Source organism: Drosophila sechellia, chromosome 3L, assembly GCF_004382195.2.
Source record: "Drosophila sechellia strain sech25 chromosome 3L, ASM438219v1, whole genome shotgun sequence".
Lineage (NCBI taxonomy): Eukaryota > Metazoa > Arthropoda > Insecta > Diptera > Drosophilidae > Drosophila > Drosophila sechellia.
The window spans coordinates 21664470-21682670 of NC_045951.1; the positions used below are offsets into that span (position 1 = coordinate 21664470).

Sequence of the window (18201 nt, forward strand, 5' to 3'; positions counted from 1 at the left end):
CCTTTTGTGGGGAAGAGAAAATGTCTTGGGTGCTCCCGGACTCAGTGGAAAGTTTAGATTACTTCACCAAAAAATATCATGAGAAATAAGCGCACCTACTCCATGTACAGAAAACACTAGAACCAACGTGCTGGAAAAGTTCGGGGGTCAGAACTAAAAACACAGGACTTCTGCTTAATGATATGGAAAAATATCCGATATCTCGTTACGTTTCCAAAACGAAACCCAGAATCTTCACAGAGGTGCAAAAGCACGGAGATGTAAATTAAGTATTATTCTCACATTCTTCCCGCGTTTTCCATTCATTAATCCCCGTTCGCTTTCGCTGCATTTGATTACAGGATCGACACGTCACACGGAAAGGAGACCCCGAGCCGGTGGTGGATCCCTCTCAGGATTATATGCTGATGCTGGGCTACGAGAACGCAACCCACACGGTCCTCCGCTTCCGACGCAAACTGGACACATGCGACCCCAGCCACGACATCGCCATCACGGTGAGTTCAGTCCATCCGGAGTCAACTCTTTAATAAATATTCTGGTCAAACTTTCGGCAGCTGCAAGTGAAATTTATACCCTCTGCGGGGGCGGGGGTATGAAGTCGGAGTCCAGCCTGACTCATAGTTTATGTTAATAAAAGTTTCCGAGTGCCGCCACCACAACTGCTATGATATAAGGGACTGCCATCAAAGTACTCAAGTGATTTCCACTTTTCTCGGGGGAGGAGCTCGTGGGCGAACACTGAGAAAAAATATTTGTCTTGTGCCAGTTAATGGTTATTCTGGATAGTCATATATGAGAAAAACGTACAGAAGAGGGCGATATGAAATGGTTATTCAATACTTGATCAAGTAATCTTTTTTAAGATTCCCTTCACAATGTAATGGATTTGTTTTTCTGTGTAAGGAACAGAGTGGTTCCCGTTTCGGCAATAACGTTAACCAAATATAAACAGTGAAATTTGTGGCATGCTAAGCATACGGAATCAGCCCCGAGGCCGCTTCCTTTTTCCCAGACGCGAGCAGCAAGGGTCAAAGATTACGGACTGCGGATTAAGGGTTGCATCCGATATCCTTTAAGCCCTGCTGCCGCTTATTAGCTGCACTCCTGGGCCATTCCAACAGGCTCATATTGGCTGTGCAATTAGCTGCCAAATCTCTCCATCGCCAGCCAGCACTTGGCACTCCATCAAGGCCGTAGATATCGGGAAAATCCGGGGAAGCGGGCGAACAAGTCATAGTGATAAAAGTTTTATCACGTATAACTTAAGCGTAAATCTTAAAGAAAACTTTCTGGTTAACTTGAGTAAACAAAGCGCGTGGCGCAAACACCCGAATACTTGCTGGAGGGAGAGGAGGAAGGGCACAGGACACATATGCCAGACATGGCGACAAGGACCAAAGGCAACCGAACGCCCCAACCACAAAGAGTATACACATATTGAGATATAGTGTGTCTCAAGTTTGACTAACCCAAAGGGAGCGGGGTGCGCAAAAAATGTTATGCAGAGTCGCGTGTGTTTGTTCGTAGACACATTTGGTTATTGCTTTATCTAAACGGTCCTAGTAAGTCCCCTTACCCTTCTTTCCCTCGCCTTCCCCTGGCCTTCGCCTCCAGGATCCAAGGACACTTTTGTGGGAGGGAGCCGAGCATTTTATTTGTCTAGCATATTAATTGGATTTTGTCGCGTCATCAGTGAACTCGCATGGATAGGACTGAGTGGAATCCCGGGGATTGGCCACCATTCGGTGGGACCCCATCTCACCCGGAAAAGTCTTTTGGCCAAATCGCCCTAGACAAATTAGTTTGCAATAAGCCAGTACTTAATGTTGTTGTAGCCTTGGCAAGCTTTGTTGTGGGGCAATTTTGGAGCACAATGCAAAGTTTTAATGAATTTCTGTTTTAGCTGACCCCGCTCTACGCAGTTCGCTTAAGTTTGCCGCTACAATTTACTCCGAATCAGGGAGTGTATAAACGGAGACGGGACAGGGGGAGGGGCATCCCAGCTTGCCACTATTTGTACAATCCAAATACCCTAGTATCTCAGGGAGTATTTGCTTTTTGAAATCCGTTTCGCTTGGAAACTGGCATCCACTTCATCGAAAATGATCTCGATTGAATTTTTCTTACTTGTATGCAAGTATTTTTTTATATAATGATTTTAAAGAAAGTGTTGCAGTCATGGAAACATATTGAGTGATTCAAATTTCTATACTCTTCTTTCTAATAACTTAACTTGTAGGTTATATTATATCCACTGAATCGCTATCCCCACTTTCATCTGCTCAAAAGAAGTTTTCCCCATTTTGGCTTTGCTTTTGTGCTTTCCCCCAACTTCACCATTTTCGGTAAGGTATTTTGCATCTTGTGCGCTCCCTCCCCTTCCTCCCCCGCTGTCCCATGAATAAAAAGTAAACTACAACTTGCAGTTTTTTGCATTGAGTGCGGCGTGGGGTGTGGGTGGTGCAGGGTGGAGTGGGAAAGCAGAAGCAACCATTTGGCAAATTAAGCGCTGTTTGTTGTGCATCCGTAGGGGTGGCGGGGGAGGTGGGTGATGGGGTGGGAGAAATTAATAATGTATTGTGTGCAGAGCCATTTGCAAGGTTTGAGTTTGGTTTGTCCAGAACTTTGAGGTCAGCGTGCAGGGCATGATTTGCCATGCACTTAAAAATTTATTAATTGTTTGCGTTTCTGCGAGAAGTGGACCCCAAATGCCCCGAATTCGCCCCCAAGCAGACCCACTTCCTTTTCGCGTTTAACGAGCGGCAATTGTGCAAATTGCAGCAAAAGCTCGCTGTTAGAAGAATCCATTTTGTCTATGGCGTAAAAAACTCAGATCACTACTTCAAGCACCTTTGATTGGATTAGAACTCCAACCCTTTCAAGTACCTACTCATTGTTTACCATTTAAACCGATTTCAATATTTGATCCCATTCCAAACTTTCAAATCTAATCTCCTTCAGCCTTTACATACTATTTTCTCGACTTGAGCCACTTTAAAGCCCACTGAAGCCTGGCATATGAGCATATCAGTCTGAGCCGCTCAAGTGGCATAATCATTTTAGCGCACCCCGCCAGATCTGACCCATTTTCGCATAAGAATGCCCAAATTAACCCCACCAGGAGATGAACTCGAGCGGAGCCTGCATTTTTGATATACCAAAATAAAAATTTCCAGCTGTTTACGCCCGTAACACAAAATCCTATTTTAAATAACTTTTAGCGATTTCAAGAATTTCCACAGCCCACCAACCCCCGGGAGCCACAATATTCCGGCGAAAGGTCATAAAAAATGGAATAAAAAGTGCTGCAGGCTGCTCGGGGCGGAGTCAATCAGCTGCTCAACCTTTCGAGTTGCCAGTGCTCAATTAAGCGTGTACAATAAATTCCCAGGCCGTGGAGCAACCCCTATATCGATATAGGGTACTCGAACGTAGAGCATATGTGCTGGCGAAGGCCATGATCTCGGGAAAAGTTTAAAGTTTGTCTCGACCGCTGTTCCTATAAATATAAATAAAAACGTTATTTATATAATTAATTGTATCAGTCGGAGGAAATTGGCCATGCATGCGAGCAACCCTTTTCGCTGACTCCCGCTCCTTTTCGGGCTCATACATAAATAAAACTGCAGGGGTGGCGGAGAAGTTGCACGCACATTTTTCCCAATGAAAGCAATGTGGGTGGCCGTTGGGAGGCAGACAGCCGCAAAAACGTCAACCGCAATACAAAAATTACAGCCACTAAAAACCGCCAACGACATTGGCGACGACGAAGTTGAAAAATATCAATCGATGTGGGTTCATTTATGTGTAATGGACATTAATGAAGCGCAAAGAGCGTGACTAATAACGAAATTACCAATTGGCCAAAAAGAGTCACGACCGCAATGGACAGATGACGTCATTGGATTTTACCCTCTTTGTGCCCCCCTACCACCGTCTTGACCCAGTGCAAGTGAATAAAGGAATGAACTTTTGGTGGGGTGGGTATCTATGAAAAGAAATCAAGCATTTCGTGGATAGCAAGTGGGGGAAGTGGGTGATATACTCGTATAGATAGATGGAGGAGCTTGCAGAGGTGGAATAATATTACTGCGCATAAACCATAAAATGCCATTAAGTGCGTCATTTCAATTTGATTTCGAGGCTCTGATTTTTTATTTTTCCCAGTAAACTTTGCTTAATGCGAGGGATAAAATCGAAAACGGACACAAAAAGTTGAAATTGTAAAGTTCTCTCACTGCGTCGGTCAATTCCTCCAGCTCATTGAAATATATTTAATGATTTCCTGCGTTATCCCCAAACTTTGGCACTTAAATCTAAACGACCGCTGGCAAATGCTAAATTATGGCTCAAAGTAATCACAAAAGGATTAGGAAGCGACTGTCAGATAAATTTGGCATGCACAGATTGAGACACATTTATCACTCAATATTCCTGTCCTTCGTCGTTCTGCCGTTTGCTTAATTATTCCTCCTAATTTCCCCAACCACCTACGCTTCTTTTTCTGGATTGATAATGAATGGCTTTCAATTTATTCGGGCCAACAATAGACGCTCGAAGTGTTTTTGTCGTGGCTTTAATTAAATTTTCTCAACTCGCTTAATTGCCCTACGCCCACTGCAAATCATTAAAATCTTTATGGGCGGCCGGCCATCGCCCTGCCAATAAAACCCTCGATTTGACGACGTACCCAGAATTGTCATCAACTGGCCTCCATCCAATCTCCTCGACCAAATGGAGAGAGCTCTTCCTTTTTGGAGGCTTTACATGTACATATCTGCTCTTCTAAGCTTTTGTTGTGATTTATGCATAATAATTGAGTAATTACAATTTTTAATTTCCCATTGACTTTAATGTTGCATTATTATATTTATTGTTATTATTATTTGCTTGGGCCAACAAACAAGCAAGCGCGAGCGAGAACAAAAAGAAACTCATTTAAAATGCTAATTTTCTAAACTGGGCAAATTATAATTCAACAGAGACCGAAAGCAACATTCCGCGCCGAAAGTGACAATTAACACTAATTGTCATTATAATAATTTCATATTGTTTTTTGCTCTTAGTTGTTGTTGTTGTTACCACTAGTGCTGTTGTTGTTGTTGTTGCTCTGGTAATTGTTTAAGCTTGCCACGGCATTTTGCTGTCCCGACAATTTAAAATGCAAAAACCGGAGTGGAGAAAAAAAGTCGTGGGACGAAAACTTTGCCGTGTGAAGTTCAGCCGAGTTCGAAGCCGGGTAAAAATATTGTTTTTAATATAATTTATGTGCCCGGTGCAGAGCCCAAGTCGAAGTAGTTCTGTAATGGAATTATTCCCCTCTTCTCCGTGCTCTCCACGCCATCGGATCCGCACATGGCGCTACAATTTTTGCTATGTGTTTATTATTTTAACACGAAACTTGCACTCGAGCTGAGGAGGGGTGGCGACTGCTGGGAGCTTTCCCCACTTGTAAACAGTAATTTTTGCCCATTAATGGCGGGTCCTTGCATACTCGCATGTGTATGTCCGTGCATGTATGCTGTACATATTGTTGTTTCCTCGCCATAAGGACATAGGAACGAGCAGCAGGAAAAACAAAAAGGCAACAAGTCAAGTCGACAGTAATTTTCAACACTTACCAGCGGGCTAAGGACCCAGGGTGCCCTGGGTGCCCTGGGTGCCCTGGGTGACCTGGGTGCCAAGAGCCCCAGAGCCGCAGAACCCCAGGAGCTCGTGGTTCAGAACCCCAATGGCCAATGCAATTTTACATCAAAGCAGCGAATTCTTCGAAACAAATCCAACCTCAGTGGGGGAAATCCTGTGACGAAAGAGCACAAGAAAGCCGGCGATTCCGCAGAGAAAGCGTTTTGAGGAACAGACATTCGCAGACATTTCCCTTCCTGGCGCTGACTTCTGTGCAAAATCGTGCCATAAACACGACCTCCCAGCCCCACCATTCAAACGGTCCACATATGTGAGCAGTTTGTCACGGCATAAGCCAGCGCTTGGGGGCTCCAACTTGGGGGCTCCGACTTGGGGGCTCCAAGGAGTGCAGCAGCTATGGATTCGCGTCACAGCAGAACGCAAAAACCAAAACCAAAGCACTGACTTTTATAATGAATTATTAGTGGAGTGGTCGGGGGGTTGGGGTTGGGTCTGGTTTGAATGTGTGGTGTTTGCGGGTCTTGCGGTTTCAGCTTGGCACTTAAAAATTTAATAGGGCTGCAACAGAAATACCCGCTCGGCGTGCAAGAACCCAAAAGGGAGCCACCCGAACCCAAAAAAGTATGCAACGGAATTTAAATTGATTTAATTTTTCAGGTTTTTTGTTAAGCTCGGCCGGCCAGCCAACTGGAAATCCTTTTGCACTTTGTTAGTGCCAAAGTCACAAGAGCATAACCGAACATTTTAGCCGTTGCCCAAAAAAAAAAAATGGCAACTAAAAGCCAAGTTAAGTGCTTAAGGTGGTCAGCAGCTCCATTTCTGCGCGCAAAAAAGGCCATTAATGCAGCGGCAAAGTTCAAGTGGTCGCCGAAAAATGATGAAATTAACCTTCGGCCAAAACCCAGAGGTAAATTCGAAAAAAAAGCCAAAAAGCAGCAGCGCAATGTGAATTGGACTAGCCTTGTTCATTTGTGCTTCCCGCTCATTACGCCTCGCAATGTTTTTGGCATTTTTTGGCAACCGTTTTATGTTGATTGCTTTGAAGCGCACAATGGTGGCGAAAAAAAGCGGCAAGCTGTGCCACTCTTAGCCCCTCCAACTCGAAACTCCTTCTACACTGAAAGCCTCTTTTGCAACACAAACACTCTCGTCTAAGCCAGACCACTTTACACTGGCCGCGCAGCCAAACAAAAATTGAGCATAATTCCGGCTCGGTGAAAGTTTCGAGTTCTGAGCTGGGCCCCGCCACTTTACCACTCCTCCACTTCGGCGGAGTTCTGCCCATGGAGTTCTAAACGTTGCCCAGCCCGGACGGAGGGCCTGAAACCCCGTCCTCCTATATTTGTCAAGCAAATGGAATAACCGTTGCAATTGCTACAACGTCAAAGCCAAACAAAAATGTTATTTGCCGCTTTGCCCAAAAATCAAGTACACAACCAGTTCGCAGTCCAAAAACACAGTGCTGCCAGCGGGCCTTGCTCTGGGATTGAAATGTGGAGGGAGCGAAATGTGGATTTTGATGTTGCCTGGCACCCGAAAGTGGTCTAGGCGGAGCAGGAGGTCGGTTGGTCCTGGAGTGCGGCGCTCGCCTAGACGCTTTATTAAAGTTAAAGCCCACATTGTCCCCTTTTACACATGAGTTTGCGAGTTGACGAGCTTCGAATGAGCGAGCAAATCAACCAACGAATGCACAGTCGCACAGTCGGACGAGGAAGTGTCCAGAGGTGAGGGAACCATCGGGGCAGGACATATAAACTGTAAAGAGATTCTCGTATGCCCAGATTTCCAGCTGCACCCATCGCAGAAAACAATCCAAGCGTGGCAGGGTAAGAACTGGTCAATCAGCTTCGGTTATTCGGAATGAATAAGTTGCATGATGGGTATTGTTAATGCTAAATGTGAATATTTCGGTTGTTAAAAACGACACACTTTAAACTAACCATTTGTGGAGAAGACTTTCAAAGATTGCTTATGAAGTATATTTTTCCGGCAAGCATAGTGTCCGCACGTAAGATTAGCTTCTTATAAAACTTATACTAATACAAATTGTATAAAAATCCCAACGGATCCGCAATCCGCAGTACTCCATCTATAGTGAGAGTACATTTCCAAATGGTTCACTTTCCGACCCAGTCCCGAATTTCCCCCTTTTTTCGGACTGTGATTTCCACGAATCGCGCTCTGAAGCTTGCACTCGCCGTGTTGTTTCTGCTCCGGAGTGGGTGCGGTGGTAGATTGGGTTTTTGCGTTCGGGTGATGGAGGAGGACGGGCTCCATTTTGATGGTGTTGTGGCACTAGAAGTGCATGTGAAACGTGCACACCAAAAAACCGAAAGCAAGCAGGAGGCAAACCCAACACAACGCAATGGGAAACGTTTGTTTTAATGCCCCAAAGCGACAAATATTGAAAGAGAGAGCGCAGAGAAGTCGGAGTCTGGGTGCTGCGACTGCAATACTAAACTCCAGTAGGCGATTTAACAGCCAAAGTAATGCAATGACAAACAAAACAGCCGGCACGGCAAGGTTTTGCAGTTTTTCCGTTTTTCAGTTTTTCAGTTCTCCAGGGGCTTAAGTGCAAAAGCTCGACCAGGGATCGCACGTTTTTGGCCATTTTGCCGTCCGAGTTTTGGCAAACGTTTTTCGAGGTGAGCGACGACGGGGGCAGGGCCATAAATAACGAGCCCAGTTGAGTTGCTTTTCAGCGCAGCTGGTTATGGCCCGGACTGGTAAGGAGTTGTCCTGTCAAATGCAACAGGGCCGGCACAAAAACCAAAACGGCCCAAGCCAGGTCGTAGCAAAAAACGCGAAAATCTCCGCATCCTTAGAGGCAAAGTAATTAAAGTGGCAAACGCTGACAGCCAGAGGGCGCCACCTAAAAATCCGTCATATATAAAAAGCAAGGATATACACGTGCAAACGTACATGTATGGAAACCGCATGCGAGCCGCTTCCAAGCTCCTCATCCGTTGAGCTGCGCAAAACCAATTTGTTTATAAAAATATTAGACCACATATTGCGAGGGTTGGGTGTGTGTGTAGTGGGGGGAGGTGTTGGTGGCCCTGCTGGATGCCATAAAGTATGCAATAGTTGCCTGACCCGTGTAGTTATTTTATTATATTATTTATGGTCAAATGGCGAAGTAAACTTGCATTTTTTCGCCCCGCTTTTTCCGCTTTTCATTCGGTAAACTCTCTGAACAAACTCGGTTAGTAAATTCATTTTAAGCCAAGGGGGACTGGCCATTCGCCCATCGCTGCAGCGCAGTGAGTTTTTCCGCTCATACTCCGATGCAAGCCAAATACCGCGCTAGTGACCAAAGCAACCGCAAAGTCCGAGCAACTAAGACACATCCACACATGGACACATGGACGGGCGAAGAACACAGATACAGACACACTGACACACACAAAGTAACCGCAAAAAAGTGGTCAGTTGGCCAAAAACTAAACGAAATGTAATAAAGCAACGGATATGCCAGTTTGGCTTGAACCCCACTTCATCAACACCTCTTACCCCCTCTGCTCAGCATTTTATCGGAAAAAGAGGTTCCAGGGATATGTTAAAAGCATTTGCAGCAGCAGCAGCAAGCACAATAAATGAATATGAATTAGGCAACAGGGTAGCAAAGGGTGCAGGAAAAATCGAAAAGAATCCCCATACAGATGTGCCAGTAATATGAAAAGAGACCCCAATCGACTGGGTTGAATAGCTCTGCAAACAACCTGGATATGGGTGCTCTAGCTGGGAGCTCTTTATTGAACATTTTTGTCTCGACTTAAAGTTAATTAATTGAATTACATTGGTTAGCAAATCGAGTAATGGCTAACGAGCGATTCCCTTTGCCAATGAGTTAAAGAAGATTGGATTGATGCCTGGAATGGTAAATGTTTGAAATATTATTAATAAAATACGATGACTTAAATGTCAGCAAATTCGTTTAGCTTAGTAAATTTCTGTAAGAAGAGGCGTTATAAATTGCCATTTTCATTGCTTGTGGTTTATTTGTTTGACCAACTTATTCGTAATTTAGTTTTCGGACGGAAATCACTCCTTTTTACGGCTATTTAGGCCTGCTTTGTGCCACCATTTCTCGTCTTAATTTGGGCTATAACTTAAACTGTATTTGCTTGGCCAGGCACTTTCCTTTTGACCCATTTGCCATCTTGTTTACGCTTATTTCTTAATCTCCTTATGGGTGGCAATTTTAGTTTCATTTGCCAAATCGCACACATACTTATGCCTGTGTCCAAACGTATTTGCTGCAATATTTTACGCTGCAATCCTCTCGTGCATTCCGAACTCAAATACTGCCGCTTTTGTCCACTCAGAAACATTAATTTTCCTCACAGCTTAAACAACATTTTCATTTACACACACACAAGTGAATAAGTGAATGGGGGTGAATGGGTGAGTGAGTCGAGTGAGTAAGTGGAAGAGTGAATGAGCCGAGACAACACCTGCGGGCACTCTGGGGAGAAACCATATTAGATTTGTTAATTTAAATGCAATTGCCAAAAGCAGTTGCACCTTGAGCCCAATGGCCTTTACCTTTCTACCATAAATAAATCAAATTAATGTCAATTGCACCGACAACAACAACAAGAACAACAACAACAACAACCAGGCTTAGCACAAATGTGTCGAGACATTCTGGCCAGATTCAGCTCAAACGACTCAATATAATGAAACAAAAATCATTAAGCCACTTTGCGGAATGGAGAGAGTGTCGAAAAACGATTACAGGCCTGGGACTATCTGAAATATTTGGGCTGCTTTGTCCATTGACTTCTTATTCCGGCTGGGCTGTCAGGATCGGGCCAGGATCCCACCTGTCTGGGCCTCCAGCTGTGCCCCAAGATGTGTCACGATGCATGTGGGCTGGCCTCCGATCCAGACGGTTGTCAACAATGTGCAATGATTTCTCTCCGGTCGAAGGCAATCACAGAGTCTGACACGGCAATTATACTGCAACAAAAGGGTTTGGGGGCACTGACCACTTCTGCCTATTAGTTATTGAAATCAGCTGTCAGAAAGTTCCGAAAATTGCACAAGTCCCAACTGATGACTGGAATGGCATAAATGCCACAGCAACGAAAAGCACTGACACACACTGCGAGAAATCGAGGAAATGTCAAGGAAACTTGGTCACGTCTGAGTGGGACTCAAAGTTTCCGATGTAATTTCCCACATGCAAAATTGATATTCAATGTGCTTTGGCTAGTGTAGAATGGCCAAGAAGAGCAGATCCCTCGACAGCCACTCAAAAAAATGGCCGACGTGACCATGGTAACCTGTTTGGCATTCACACCAGGGTAGGCCAAAAAACAACGGGCATATTTTAAAAACGTAGTTGCTCCAATCAGTTATGGATAGAGTTTAATGTAACCTTACATACCCTGTTTTGATTTAGTGCAGACAACACTGCGTATGGATAATATTTATTCACATCCAGTCAGCTGGAAAAAGACATCTAGCACAATGAGAGTATAAAACCTTTAAGGGTCACCCTAATGCAGGCAGGCACATGCACTCGCAAGGACAGACACACACATCCAAAGGACACGGGTTTCTGGGGAATGGTTGATTTGATTGCCGGGCGAGGAGAAGAAGAGTGAAGAAGAGCAGCAAGAATGGAAATATCGTGGGTTTTGAGCTCAGCTGCTGCAGAAAGTTTCCACAATGCCAGTTGCCCATTTCCCATTTCCCCGCTCAAGTGTGAATTCATGTAAATGTGTGTGCCAGTCCTGTGCCGCATTTGTTTGCTCTGTTTATAATTCAATTGTAAATGCATTTCAATTACGTGCACATTAAACGGGGCCAGCGCAGACAAAGTTTTCGGTGTCGGGCCAAGGACTCCGACTTGACCACTGGGCCAAGACCAGGACCAGGGCCATTACCACGGCCATTGCCTGACGGAGTCTGGGCCAGAACCGGAGTCAGAGCCAACTTAGCGAGCGGAACACGCTCCGCATTTAAGGACAATTGGCCCATTATGGCAGCGCGTTGAAACGGCAAAACGAAAGTGGGCAAAAAACAAAGAGTGCGAGGGGAAGGCATCCAGAATAACAATGCCATTAACAACTACTACAAATGGCTCTTAAAGGTGCAATGTGTGAACGAATGCCGACGAATGGGCAGTCCAGCTGCCTGTTGGTTGCCTGCGGAGAAACGAGAAACAATTGCAATGATTTGCAACTGAACTTTTAGTCCCATCTTAGGCCATGTGGAAAGGAGTTTTCAAAAAGTTCAAAAAATACGTTAAGCAGCAATTGAGACCATTGATTGGCAGGACACTTTTGCTAACTAGAATGAGCCATCTATCAACAAGGAATATGTCGCAGGATTTGTAGAACAGCACATTATAACAATGAACTAAACCAAATGTTTTAGAAAAGATAAAAAGATAGTTGTAGAACAAAATTAGCATATTTAAATACTTATATCCATTAGGGCTAAACAAACATTTGAATCCGAAATGTCCGCATCTGCAACGTTGTTAACCAGGTCTAATTGAATGCGAACTGGGCCAAAAAGTCGCAACGTTTCCCGACCCCCCCTGAATAATCGACGGGGGTTAGAGTCACCCCCGTTGCGTTGAGAGCAGTGAAACCTGCCTAGTCAGAGGTTAAATGACCTTTGGAGTGCACTTAACCAGGCAGCAAGGCTCAGCCGAGCGCTGCGTTCGAGGCTGTATCTGCATCGGTGTGTGTGTGTGTGTGAGTGTGTATGGTTGTGCTTGTGTGTATTGCTGTGCTGAGCTGTCCTGCAACCTTCGCAAGTTTTTTGGGCCGTAACCAAAGCCACTCTAATGAGTCGTCCAAGTCCGAGCTCCAGTCCCACCGCATTCACAATTAGCCTCGAGTCCTTCTGGTCCTGCAGCAGTCACTAAAGTGTAACCTGTATTCTTGACCACACTCCACTCCACTCTACTTCCCATTTCAGTTCAGCCCGTTCACCGTGCCCACAACATCGTCATCGTCATCGTCTTTGGCAATTAAGCCTTGGCCGACCGTTGACCACGGCAAATGACCGCAGCCAGTTTGCTTTCATTAATTTTTGGTTGTAATCCTTGCTGAAGCTTTTCATTTCATTTTAGTTTTCGCCTCGCAGTTGTTGTTCCACTGGCTACGGCCGGGCTCTTTCCGGACTCGCCGGACTCTTCCTCGTCATCCTTGTCGTGCGTGTGCATAGTTCGGTGAACACTTTTTCACACTTGGTCGTACCTACTGAGGATGCCCAGTAGCAGCAGGGGTTGTATGGGATAGGGGTCCAAGAGCGAGGGGGCTCTGGAAATCTTCAAAGCCAATTTATTTAGCTATAACCTTTACGGTAAAGTTAGCCTGGGGGTAGACAACTTTGAGATCCTTAATATGGTATCCCTAGATAACCTGGAAAGAACAGCCCAAATGGAAACTTAGAAATTATGAATTCGGCTTAAATAACTAAGCAATTTGAACTTGAATATTTTAGATGAAAAAGCTGCACTTTTAGATAGGAAAATAATTTTGCTTAGTTACGCTCTCCTACGGATTAGGAGTATATATCTTGTAGCTAGGAATCCTTTAAATGTAGAGTAATAATTTTCACTTGCTGATGAATTCCTTTTGATCCCATGAATACAAACTTTTTTAATTGTTTCGAGTAAAATCAGGATACACCCATTCAATTGAAAGCCACAGATCCTTACGAGATACAAAGCAATTACATTTTAAATTTCTCCCCATCAATGCTCTAGCTTTCAACCATTCAACCGAACCGATGGTGACACTTTGATGAGCTCTCATCGGCTCTCAAAGCGGCGCCATTGTCTTGCCGCCGTTTGCAATCCAAATCCCTTTCAGGTCGCAAATTAAACAATTTACAGGTCACTCCCCAGTCCGGAGGCAGCGCTGACCGGTGACGGCCTCTTTTTTCTTTGTGTTTCCGGGGACTGACCGTTGAGTTTTTTGCCACAGTGGTCATGTTTTTACATCTGGGCCATGTCCAGGCCCAGTCAGCTTCGGTAGCCTCGGCGTTAATGACTTTTGTGCTACGCCGGCTCCTTTCCTGGCTCCCTTCAGTCAGTCGCCTGGCCAAATGTTTTAAAACTGGCCAGCAGTTTTTGTTGCTCTGCTGCTGCTGCTTTTGCTTCTGCTGCTGCTGTTATTGTGGGTTGTTGTTACTGGCGATTGCCGGGCGGTTAGTGCGCCGCGTTTGCAACCGCCCGCAGTGTTTGCCAGGACAACCGACTCATTTGTACAGGTTTTTTACACACTTCGCCTCGTTTGGCGACGGCAGTGGGCTGGTGGAGTGGGGAGTGGGCGGTGGGGAGTGGGAAGAGGGAATTGTTAATTAAAGTATTGTCTCCTCGTTGCTGGCAAAATGAACAAGTAGAAACAAGGACCTGGCCCCACTAGTCCTACTCTGCTCTGCTCGTCCTGGGCCGTCAATTGTCGAACATGGTACTCTACAGTTCCACTTAACAGCTACAATGGGCACTTTGCCACAATGAATTCAAATGGATGCCCCGACGTTCGTTCGTCCTTTTTTTCACTGCACCGCACTCACACACTGAGGACTGCATGTGTTGTTATTGTTGTTTCTGCTGTGTCGCTGCACACACACGTGGACATGACGTGCACACAATGACAGCTGACTGTTGGCTTCCAAAAGCCCCGAGGCCACGGCAGTCCACAAACGAGAGTTCGTATCGTGAGGGGGGAGGGGAGGGTTAAAGGCCCGGGGTCAGAGGTGAGACAGGAGGTGCCGGGCGGACAGTCGAAGGACTCATAGAGCAGGCCGTGATTCTTTAATGACTGCTTTAATTTTCGGGTTTACCAATTAAAACTACGTGGCCAATGAAAAATACATACAGTACGGCGCTTGCATAATACAAAGGCCGAAAGAGAGTTCTCTTGTGAGGAGGGAATCCCGGAGAATGGGAAACATTCGTTGAGCTAGACGAATGCTTGGGGGCACCCACTTGAAGTGTAAATTGGTGGCCCAAAGATGCAATTGCCGAAAGGAAATGGTCGAGAATTTAATTCAGCTAAATGCACCGACCAGACATCTGAAGTACACAAGTACAGTCTGCCGCAGTGAAATTTGGCAACGCAGACTGGCCACGAGTGCAGTGCCGAATTAATTTGTTAAATGGGAATTAAATGAATGAAATGCGGTCACTTGGAGAGTCAGAGGATCACGGAATAGTGGCGAACAATGAAGATGCCCCCTGTTTCATTCGTTCCGGGTGAAGTGCGGCAACGTTCTCGCGCACGCTGCAATTTGCACCATTAACCCGCCATCGACAATGCCCAACTTCAGCTTCCGACTGCAGCTGACCAAACATCCCATCCACCTGCCCCCATAGTCCACCTTGCCACCGTCGTCCTTCGTTGCCGGCTGGCCAGCTCTGCCCACAGGCAAACATCCTTGCTTCCTTCCTGCCCTGTTGTTACCGGCTGCCCAACTCGCAAGCGCGAGCTTCTGCTTTTTTTGCGAGTGTGTACTTCATTTAGCAGGCGAACCTTGTCCAGAATAAACGGGGGAACGAGTGGTGGGCAGGAGGGCTTCCGGACCACGAGGGGCATTCCAGCCAGACAGTGCATCCGTGTACACGTCAGCAACGACATTATTGCCGCTGTTGCTTGGTTGTTGCAACGCCATTATAACGCCATTTCGACGACCCCACCTTGACCACCTCTGGCAACTAATTTTTTACACATTTCTCATTTTTGAACCCGCCATTATCCGCTCTTCTTTGCAGAACGACACGATGCGCCTGCTGTACATGTACCACGCCCAGGATCCGCCGCACGGCTCGGTGCGTCCTGGCACCCTTCCGGATCCGGCCCGCGCCTTCCGCCCCTACCGCCCCATGGTCCTCATGCAGCGCGCCCAGCTGCCGATGCCCTCACCCACGCACGACGAGCGCGTGCGAGTCCTCGAGCTGCGCAACGAGGATGTGGAGCTGCCCGCCGGCGACCTGCCGCTCTTCTGGTGCAAGATGTTCAAGCTGGAGGACATCAATCGCAAGCACCACCTGATCCGGGTAAGGAAATTCGATTCAAGGCACCGTCTTGATACTCTGTAATCGAGGGTCTACTTAGGTCGCTACGATAACTGAGATTGCTTAAAATATGTATAGCCAGGATAGTTTACTATAAGATAAGATAATATAAGATATGCTTCATTTTAATTAAATATTAGTATTAATTTTAATATTTAATAATCTAACCAGTACTAATAATCTAACTAGTATTCTCGCTGTCAAACTTCAGTCATAGAATGATATATTAAAGTCGCAACTCCTGCGGCTCCTTTAAACATTTTTGCCGGGTGCAGGACTAAACGATATTAAATACAATGCATAATTAAGGCCAAGTGCAGTGACGCGTTCTGGCATTCCGCTTTTGTCTGGCAGTCACAGCTCCGGCTCTCCGCCGGCTGTATTCCGCATTGTGAGCCGTCGTTGTCTCTTGGCCTCGGCATAACCAAATTGAAATATTAAAAATTTATCCCCGTCTCGCGCGCCCTATCTTTCCCACAATGCACATCACATCACTAACCGTTGTCTCCCGTCCTCCGGTTCATTTTCTTTTCATGGCTGCAGTACGAGCCGATTTATGATTCATCGTCCAGCGTGCACTACTTGCAGCACATAACGCTGCACGAGTGCCAGGGTGCCCACGCGGAGCTGGAGGAGATGGCACGCGAGCAGGGCCGCCCGTGCCTCGGAGCCCGATCCATTCCGCTGGCGTGCAACGCCATCGTGGCCTCCTGGTCGCGCGGCAGCGAGGTAAGCATAAGCATCCGAGAACGGAATCCCAATCTCCGGCCCTGATACCCTCAGTGCCACCCATGCCCCCAAGCCCAAAGCCCCGAACCCCGATGCCCCGAGACCCAATACTCTCGACCATTTTCGTCATAACCATAACCATGCAATATTAATTCAACCTTCGCAAATGCCTCCTTTCAACACGAAAAAAGCGTCAGAGAAGCCATGGCAAATGAATCCATACGAACACTTTGTTACCCTAAGTTACCCGTACCATCCGTGCTTATCATCATATAACAGAAAAATAGGAATTTTCAAGTCATGGCTTGACCTCTGGCCACAAGGATAAGATCGCTAATACAGCCAATAAAATCTGATTATAGTAAAATCAAATTTACAACCAAGACAGATCCGTGAAACGTGATCCTTCCACTTGCTCCTTCGGCGAGTGCATATTCCCCACGCTCGCAGTGTATATCGAAAGATTAATACCTTGGCCCTATTGGCCCCTGACCCCTCCGCCTGACTCGTGTTTTTGTTTTTTTGAGCAGCTCAGACGACTCAGGGCAGGGTTTTTATAATTTCATCAGAAGAGCGCCATAATGCAGTGGCATGTTTCGGCTGCTGTCCGCCAGGGGCGCTGTGCATTGCAATTGAATGGCAATGGACGAGATGGCAAGTCGCGTGGTGCGGATAGCTGGGGAGGTGGACGCCGGGCAAGGACTCCTCCGATGGCTGCATTTAAATTGCACATGGCCATGGCATCCACTTCCGTTCAGGGCAGCCCAGCCCAGCTCCTTCATCAACCTACATACATATATATACACTCATGTGCGAGTATAACAACAAACACTCAACATACTCTTATTCCCCCAACTCAACCCAATCCAGTCCATCCATTGTATCCCATTTTTCCGCTGTTTGCTGTCATTTTTGGGCTTTCTTTTCGCAGGGCTTTACTTATCCACATGAGGCCGGCTACCCGATCGAGTCGCGGCAGGCGAAATATTATTTAATGGAGACCCATTACAACAATTTGAAGCCCGACTTTGCCCAATTGCACGCCAGACAAATGGCGGATAATTCGGGTTTGAAAATCTACTTTACGCACGTCCTGCGACCTAACGATGCTGGCATACTGTCAATCGGTAAGTATCCCCATATCCTCATATTCCCACAGCCCTCTATCCATCCATCCCCAAGCAAAGGGGTTGGCCATATGCATATATGGATGTGTGGATATATAAATTGCAGCTGGGCGGACCAGCGGGTGCGAGTGGGAGAGCAGCTGGTGCCCTTTGTATATTTTATGCGACAGGACTTTCTATATCTGTATAGTATGTGTACGTGTGTGTGTGAGCGCGTATGCAACTCATGTCATGCAATTTATGAGATTGCCGAGTGGACTGGAGCGCCACGATGGGTGTGGAATGGCAGGTCTAACCGCATTGGTGGGGCTAGTAAAACAAAAGCTTATGACTTTGCCCAGCTTGTCCAAATGCGGTTTAGTTGCGCTTGGGTGTTTGTGGGCGTTTGTATCTGTGTATGTGCACGGGCTGTCTGCAAAAACAGCCAGAACAACAAACAAAAGAGATAAATCCCGGGAAGGAGCAGCCAGACAGCAATTTAACTACCTTTTATCCACCACGAAAGTTTATATCGTCACAATTTTAATTCGACCCGGCCTGTCAGACAACGGCAAGGCTCTTAATTTTTTCATTTGAGCTGCTCCAAATCGCTCACAAATAGATTTTCATTTTAAATTGGCCGTCAGTCCATTGGACTCAGACACATAC

At 46.1% G+C, this 18201-nt stretch overlaps 1 protein-coding gene across 1 annotated transcript in view; it reads left to right on the forward strand.

The window, feature by feature from the left end:
- Nucleotides 1–18201, forward strand: part of LOC6616542 (MOXD1 homolog 2) — a 111951-nt gene that overhangs the window by 70704 nt on the left and 23046 nt on the right. Inside the window, exons 3-6 of the mRNA XM_032718195.1 lie at nt 342–497; nt 15395–15679; nt 16241–16426; nt 17358–17553. Coding sequence (XP_032574086.1) covers nt 342–497; nt 15395–15679; nt 16241–16426; nt 17358–17553 — 823 coding nt within the window. The remainder of the gene's footprint in view (nt 1–341; nt 498–15394; nt 15680–16240; nt 16427–17357; nt 17554–18201) is intronic.